At 33.1% G+C, this 8708-nt stretch overlaps 2 protein-coding genes across 2 annotated transcripts; one reads left to right on the top strand and one right to left on the bottom strand.

Annotated features, from left to right (window-relative positions):
- The first annotated feature begins 1004 nt into the window (after positions 1-1004).
- Positions 1005-1412, top strand: LOC116405566 (transcription repressor OFP6-like). Its single transcript, XM_031889516.1, has one exon. It carries the CDS (start codon positions 1005-1007, stop codon positions 1410-1412), a length of 408 nt encoding a protein of 135 aa, XP_031745376.1.
- A 4619-nt stretch (positions 1413-6031) lies between these two features.
- Positions 6032-7989, bottom strand: LOC101209853 (40S ribosomal protein S5). The gene is made up of 2 exons (XM_004139454.3): positions 7872-7989; positions 6032-6886 (listed from the first exon to the last, which is right to left on the bottom strand). The coding sequence occupies exon 2, from the start codon at positions 6879-6881 to the stop codon at positions 6258-6260; it is 624 nt and encodes a 207-aa protein (XP_004139502.3). The 5' UTR covers positions 6882-6886; positions 7872-7989; the 3' UTR covers positions 6032-6257.
- Positions 7990-8708: the final 719 nt, after the last annotated feature.

Raw genomic sequence — 8708 nt, 5'->3', positions numbered from 1 at the left:
AATGCAAAATAATACATTAAGGGCAAACATAATCTAAAGCATTAAAGATAAGGGGGAGAAATAACTCTCTAAGACTTATTATAATAATAATATTTAATATTATTATTATATAAAAATTAAACAATAATATCGATCTCTAACCTAAATTTAAATGAAAATTTTTGTGTTGAGTGGAGAGTCGGTGTCATGATATGTTTAGAAAAATGTCAAAATCATATTTGTAATGATACTGGTAAGAGGTTTCATTATAATTTTAATTAATATTTGCCAACTTTTATATGATAATATTTTTCTTTTATATGGGTAGAATAGAAAAAGGTTAAAAAGAGGATGCAACTATGCATTTATTAAATTTGATTACTTAATTGTTTCTTAATTATAGTGCTGAATGTCCATTTTACTTACAATATTATAGTAATAGAGTTCCCAACCATCCAATTTTTTAACCCCTCTTCTCCTCCTCCTCAATACCAACTAGCTACTTTAACAAGGTCTCACTTACCTTCTTCTAATCTCAAAAGGAAACTATTCGTAAACCAAATGAAATACCCAACCTCTAGCATCAAAATAAGTTGTGTATTATGAAAAAGAAAATTAGATATAACTTTTTAAATGAACATATTGTAGTGTGTTTTATAATTTTTTCTTCATCTCTAACTCACTCCCACACTCCTAATCTCTCCTACCTCAGATCTTAAGATGATCTATCCATACCCATAGTCCAAAACACTTCATTTATTTGAATTTTATGTACAAAGTTAAGATAAGGAAGAGAGGGAAAGAAAAGAGTATTGACTTTGATTATTACAATTAATTTTTTAAAAAAAAAAGAAAGAAAAAAGAAAAAGAAAAAAGGAAAAAGTTTTAGTGCAGTCGAGGGTACGCCAATGTCTACAACCTTTAAATTTTTTTATACGACACGAATTTGAATGTATACAACTTTGAAGGCCACATCTCACTCAACTACAAAAGCCTAACCCACACACCAAAACGCTCTCTCAATTATGTCTAACATCCGGAAGAACAAGTTTTTTACAACCATTTTCTCCTCCACCGCCGGCTGTGGCGGCTGTCAAAAGCCAAAACTCTCTGACATCGTCCAACCTGACAAGAAACCCCCCACCACCATCGTCAGACGCTCCTCTTCAAGCTCCAGCACTGATCAGAACGGCACCTTCTCTCTCGACGAAGACTACACCAGCTCCGCTTCCAAATCCACGGGAACCCAAAGCCCGGTGGCTATTCTCATCGGCGACAGCATCGCGGTCGAGAAGGATTCCGACGACCCATACGAGGATTTTCGGGGATCGATGGTTGAGATGATAGTGGAGAAGAGAATTTACTCTCCCAACGGCCTTCAAGAGCTTCTGAATTGCTTCCTCCATCTCAATTCTCCTTACCACACGAAATAATCGTGAAAGCGTTCACTCAAATTTCAAATGAGTTTGAATCGTCCCACCGTCTTTGGAATATGTCTAATAATACGGACTGGAAAAGGCGGTCCGGCGGTGAAGGTTGATGGATAGATGTGAGGTGGTGCGGAGGGCATGTGAGGGCATTGAATTGGTGACATGAAAGACGGAGGAGGGAGGGTAGAATGGTGATTTGATGTAAAGTTAGGTCAATGATTTAATGCTGCTTTCTCTCATTGTAGATTTGGATTCTTTTTTCTTATTTACTTCATGAGAATCAAATCTACTTTCTCTTAGTTTCTCTTAGTTTCTCTTAGTTTCTCTTAGTTTCTCTTAGTTGTAAATTGAAAAGATAGCATTTATATGTAAGGGTTATATTTTCTTAATTAACAATACCTTTCCTTCTCACCACTTTAACATTGCTAAACAGATTGAACCAAACCTAATATTTATTTCCTAATATCTTTTCTTTACTTATAGAGAAAAAAATGATGTATTTTAAGTAAAAAGTACTTTATGGAACCTAATTTTTTAGCATTTTGAAATCAAATGCTAACTAATTACACCTAAATTATTTATTTAATTTCACTATTTTTTCATGGATTGCAGTCACTTTAATTTTTAAAAATAAGTTTTCTAAACTATTTTTATAACTTTCAAAACATAATATTTTCAACATTATTTTACGTTAATTTTTATAAATATAATAATAATATTAATATTAAAAGTTCATATAGTTGACAATTTTTTTAAAATATTGGAGGTTTCTCCTTTTTATCATTTTTGTTGATCTATTCTTCTTCTACCATTTTTTTCATTTTCATCATCTTTCTTCTCTTATTCTTTTGTCATTTTTTATTTGCTTCAATTCTAAACGATCGTGTAGTACCAAATGAATGTCACAAATGTAAATGATTGTGTAGTCAAATCTAAACGATCTTATACCAAAGAATCTTGAAAAGAATAGTTTAGATTTAGAACGATCGTGTAGCCAAATCTAAAAGACGATGTAACAAATGAATCTTAGAAAAAAAATCGTTTAAAATTAAGTAGTCAAATTTAAATGATCGTATAGTCAAATCTGAACGTTCTTGGTACATTGGTACAAGATCGTGTACCCAAATATATTATGCGTGTAAGTGCCAAATTAATCGCGTGTTCATTGGAGCATTTTTTGTATTTTTTATTGTAGATCTGTAGTTTTTTTTTTTTTCAAAATTGTTCTATATGATATATATTTTGGGGTTGTGTTATACTTTCTAAAAAACCTCATTATTTAAGTGTGAAAATGGAGAAATAGGTGTGAGAAAAATGTAGTAGTAAGGTTAACAATGGAATTAATCATATGTATTAGTTTGGACAAATGGCGAACGTTTCAATACTGGGCAAAATTTGGAGATGAGTTTACATATAAAGTGAATTATTAACGGTGAATTTTCAAAAATAGTAAATTTTACAAAATATTTACGACCTATAGCAAATTTTATCGCTCATAGTCATTTATATATTATAGTAATAGAAGACTATCATTAATAGAATCCAAAATTTTGCTATAGTTTATAAATATTTTGATTTAGTTTGCTATTTTTATAAATACCCTTTTATTCAATTTAAAAAATGTGCTTAACAATTAATATTAGATGTTCGAAATATACTTCTTTTGTAACAAAATAGAAACAAATAATAAAAGTAAAAAAATTAGTTCAAAATAAAATAGAGGAACACTGAAAGTGGGAATGAGAAATAAGAGAAATAAGGGAAAAAAATAGAATATTTATAATCTTAAGATTGTGATAATTCTTGGAACAAACGTAGAGTGAGCTAAAATAATTTATTTCACTCATTCATAATTTGATGGTCAAACCACCCCTTAGTCTTTAAAGTCTTTAAAGTGTGAATAATTATTCTAAATGGTCCAAACCTTCAATTGACCCAACAAATTGTTGATGGGATATATTGTGAAATGTTAATGTAAATTTACTCAAAAATGCTTTTCAATGATAATTTGTTAGTAGCCCATTCAATTTGCTATGGTAAAAGTTAATTTGGAGCCAGAAGTTAAAAGAAAAGGTCACAAAATTCAATTTCTAACAACACAATAATTTAAAGCATCATGATCGAAAGCTTAGTGCCACCAAATCTTTCTTTAATTTTTCACAAAATTAGGAATTCAATATGTGTTCCCAAAATTTACGATATGCCCTCTCCTTCCCCCAAAGTCTTTCCATTCTATCTCACTTAATTACCTCTCCTCTCCTACATCATTCATATACGTTCCATCTCTCTCCAATTTGTGTCACTCCTCGGCGCCCATCGCCAGTCCTTGTTCTTCCTCCTTCTCCAATGCTGCATCATCCTAACGGTCAAATGATACGTGGCATTCATGTCAATCCTTTTTCCCTCTCAGTCCCCATCGTTTCTTCTCCCCCATCCATGGATACCTCCGGCAGCGAGAGAGATTAGTAGGTAAAAACTGAGGAGGCTTCCTCACATATGTAGAGTGTCGGAGGTTTCCTAGAAATTGAGATCTGCCCCCTGATCCCACAACTTTTTTTCCTTCTCATAATTTCTGTTCTATGGATATGGGAAATTTTCCACATTCGTAGGGATATGCCATGAAATTCATTCCATGATTGTCTTTTAAGTTTTCTAAAAAAAAATTTCTTTTTAAAGGGTCAAATATAAATTTCTCACCTATTTCTTTCACCTTATCTGCTTTTCTCACACACCCAAAAATACTCGGGATTTTTTCTTAGTCGGATTTCTCCAACTCCTTCAACCCTTATATATTTCCTCCTACCACCCATACTCTTGAGAGTATGTGGACCGATGAAGTATTGCAAAAAGACTTTTGTTCAAGTTTCCACAGATTAGAAGCTTAAAGCAAGGGAACAAAAGTGTGAACACTTACTAATGAAGAGCTGTTACTACTTGCTGAGGTTAACATATATGAGGAAGAGGAAATTACCATGGATCAATTCTACAAAGAATTTAATGAGAAATTGTGAGGACTTGGAAAAAATGGTGCAAGATAAAAAAGCTACTCCAAATAAAATGTTGAAGGTACATTAGATCTAAGCTCAATTTCAATGCCACTACATGTAAACAAAAGCTTAAACTGTTATGTCAATGCATGAACGTGATGATTTAGATTGCAAGAACTCATGTGCTTGTAATAAGGAGCATAGGCTAATGGTAGTGGGGTAGAGGATGTAAATAGTAGTGAACTTGAAATTGACATATTTTCCAAAAAATTAGCGTCCAAAGTAATATTGATCATATGTTGTATCATTGCTTCAAATATATGAAAATGAAGAATACGCAAACATCGATGAGAAACAAAAACTAAAATTTGTGAAGATAACCAAAGAGTTAGTTTTCTAATAGGTGAGCTTCCACCCAATTTGCCTCATTTATCTTTTGAACTTTTGCAGAGAAAGTAAAGATATTAAAGCAAAACTTCACAAGTGACCTAAGTTCTTTTGATAGCTGCAAACCATCCCCCAAGTTCTTTCGATAGCTGCAAACCATCCAAAAGACTGCTAGGAAATTGACGTTGCCTCCATCTCATGACTTCATGACTACTTTGCAAGGCTTTGATTTACCAACTTTTCAAACGAGCATCAAATTATTAATTATATTTTGTTAAATAATTTTGATGTAATTTAAATATTCTTTTCATTTTTATCCTTTTTTTTTATTATTATTACATACAAGTAGAATTAGTTTAATCAAATTTAAGAGAGCTTAGATTTGTAATTCATTTTTTAGTTACATGTCTCTTGAGTGTTCAAAACTTAGTTCTCTTGAGTGTTCAAAACTTAAGGTGAATGTTTTTTGTGTCTAAGATGTTAGATCTTAGGACAATATATGTCTAACCCAATTCCTAGGATTGAAATTATATTGATTTGGAAATTTTAGTGATTAAAAAATTAGAGTTTCTAAGTTGAATTGTTGGGAATTTCGTGTAACAAAAGAGTTTCTAAGTTGAATACCTAGGGGACTTCGTATAACTCTTATTTGCTTCAATTAAATCCCTCATCTTCAATATCTCAACGAGATCGGTGAGGTCCGAACATGGTGTGGTAAAAGATAACAAAATCATTGATGAATAATCTAGAGAAACTTCAAGTTAATTTTAAAATTGATTCCACAATGAAGGATATCCAAACAACTAAAACCCTACATGTAAAAGATAAATAACGATATATTTCTTCAAAATACACTTAGGAAAAAAAGGGTTTGATCTATCTACACTCTCCATGGTAATAGGGTATATGATCTAGTGCTTTCCGGGGGAAAAACTTGCATCATTAGATCAACGTTGGATCCCTCCAAGGACATTTCAATAATTTAGTAGAGTAGATATAATTCAAAACGATTCTTTCCTTTTAGACATCTATCACAATTTCTCAAAACTAAATGATTATTTCAAACCGACCTCAATGGGCAATGAGTGAATAATTTCATCAAAATTTAGTATACGAGATGATTTCTTCAGAATTAGTAAGAAAAATATTTGACGAAATTGAACTCTTAGAAGAGAAGCACCCCCCAACAATATGGACCCAAAACTTGCACTTAGCAAAATATTTTACCTAAAAAACCAAATGAGACAGTTAAGTTTCACTAATACTAGAAAATATACTCCAACTTTAAGAAACACATCATGCATTAGCTTGTTCAACTTCAAAAACCTAAAACAAGTAGATATGAATTGTCACAACAAAGAAACCAAACCCGAACCTTAAACTTCAGTGTTCATTAGAAGAATGTAGCCAGAGACAAAAAAATAGTACATAAAACTCTTGTTGTGTGACATAAAACAAACCTCGAGATATTACCTCAACGATTAGCCTTTGCAACTCTCTCAATCTCATCCTTTTTCTTGATTGCATAACTGTTTGAAGAGCCCTTTGCTGCATTAATAAGTTCATCAGCTAAGCATTCTGCAATTGTCTTGATATTTCTGAAAGCAGCCTCGCGAGCACCAGTCGTAAGGAGATAGATTGCTTGGTTAACACGACGCAGAGGGGATATATCCACAGCCTGACGCCTAACAACACCGGCTGAACCGATTCGGGTAGCATCTTCACGTGGCCCACTGTTAACAACGGCGTCAACAATAACTTGAATTGGGTTGAGATCAGTTAGAAGATGAATGATCTCCATTGCATGCTTAATAATCCGGACTGCCATAAGCTTCTTCCCGTTGTTTCTACCATGCATCATAAGTGAATTTGTGAGCCTCTCCACAATTGGGCACTGAGCTTTCCGAAAGCGCTTGACAGAATACCTCCCAGCAGTGTGGGGGACATAGGTGGCATGCTTGGCAGGTGCAACCCCAACGTAATCAACCAGAGAGATGTCGTTCACCTGGACATCATCAAAGGTCCAGCGGTTGAACAGCTTCACATCGTGATGAGACTGGGTCAGTTCCTGGCTTGCCACATCAACTTCAACAGCCATTATTCCTGTAGACCATTTATTTACACAAAGAAATTGAGCACTAATTCGATCAAACATGTTATGCATATCCAGATACCTAATCATTTTCATATTCCCCATCCGCAAATTAGATGGCTTAACTCTCTAGTCTTAGATTAAAAAGCTGCATTTTCCTAAAATAATACACACAACGTTTTGAAATTTAAAACCTCTTACATTTCAAATGTAAATGGGAGCAGCAGAAATAGATCATAGATGTGTTGATAAAATGAGAAAATCATAAGAATAGGACCATTTCCGATCAAGAACTCCACATTTTCCCATCTGTCACACCAAGGCAGAGAGAGAACACCAAGAAACCAATTGATAGGAAGGATCAATCAGTTGAGGTAATCTATTATCCAAAATTTACCTAAAAATTGGAATCACAAGAGAAGGTTGCGCATAAAAGTTGCAAAGAGAAGCCAAATACAATTATTCCAGGGACAAAATTATAAAAGCAGGGAAACTGAACAACGCCAATCCTCGCCTTCCCTTAAAGAAACTAACCACATTCCCCATTCCTAATGAAGAACTTAATGAGAGTAAAAACAGAAAGAGAGGAAAATAAACAACCAAGATAAATTAACGGATTAGCAATGAAATCAAGCATCTCCATAGAAGTTGTAAAAACTAAAAAATTAGACAGATAAAATCAACTTCTTGCTATTCAACTCACCAACAATAGACTAATAAAAACAGGACTTCATAAATAGATATAAACAAGTACAATGGTACTCAAATGAGCAAGAGTAACGTTAACAGATCTAGAGTATTCTAATATTTCAATCAATTACAGCACATATCAAAAACAACAAAACTCAAAAACCCACCAGCTACTGGCAACGAAACGAAACACAAGCTGAAAACGTGATAGAATTTGGGCATCAAAGTAAACTACAACAGTGAAAAAACTCCAAAGGAAAAGAATAACAAAAGAGCAAAAGACTAGAACTGGTAAGAGCGACTTACCGTAGTAGTGAAGCAAAGGATGAAGAGAGTGAAGGGGAAGTTATTAAGCGCTGCAATGGCGCACTGGTCTCTCTATGGCCCTAGAGAAGAGGAACGATGCGGCTGAAGTGTTGAAAGAAACCCTAAGGCTTATATATATATAAAAAAAAACCGGTTCGGTTGGATATGAACGAATTCTTAAACCGAACCAGTCGGTTTTGGTATCTCTTATTTGCCCAACCTCTTTCTTCTTCTTCTTCTTCTTCTTCGAATGCCATTTACCTTTCGATCTTAGTAACAAATTATTTAGTTTATTCTTTTTTACATGTATTTTTGTGTTAAATGATCATAAGTAGCAAAATTTTTAAAATATTTATAAAATATGGTAAAATTTTAGATTATAACAAGGAACTTTTTTTACTATGAAACAAAGTGAAAAATATTTATACGGTATATAGAACAATTTTGAGAAAGGAAAAAACCCACAAAGTGAAATAACAAAAATATCTCTCGATTAATCGACCACACATGCTCATGAAAAGCTTCTAGTTAAAACGATCGTATAATATAGTATAAAAGGTCATTTAGATATTGGTACGATCGTTCAGATTTTAGTAAACAATCATTTGAATCTATCACTTATCTATTTGGGATAGACATTGAGAGTGGTCTATCTCTAAACAATCTTGGTACATAATCTTATACAAAATCTAAACGGTTTTGGTACATGATATTGGTACACAATCTTATACCAAATCTAAATGATCTTGGCAAACGATAGCTTGGATCTTCGTAAACGATCATTTAGATCTATTGCTTATGTATGTGGGATAGATAGTGATAGTGATTTATCTCTAT

Source organism: Cucumis sativus, unplaced genomic scaffold, assembly GCF_000004075.3.
Source record: "Cucumis sativus cultivar 9930 unplaced genomic scaffold, Cucumber_9930_V3 scaffold118, whole genome shotgun sequence".
Classification (NCBI taxonomy): domain Eukaryota; kingdom Viridiplantae; phylum Streptophyta; class Magnoliopsida; order Cucurbitales; family Cucurbitaceae; genus Cucumis; species Cucumis sativus.
Note: the sequence above shows the minus strand (reverse complement) of the source record. Positions and strands in the feature narration are given on the sequence as shown.

Excerpts from the sequence above, each read along its gene's own strand:
- LOC101209853 (XM_004139454.3), bottom strand. The coding sequence starts at position 6,881 with ATGGCTGTTGAAGTTGATGTGGCAAGCCAGGAACTGACCCAGTCTCAT.
- LOC116405566 (XM_031889516.1), top strand. The coding sequence starts at position 1,005 with ATGTCTAACATCCGGAAGAACAAGTTTTTTACAACCATTTTCTCCTCC.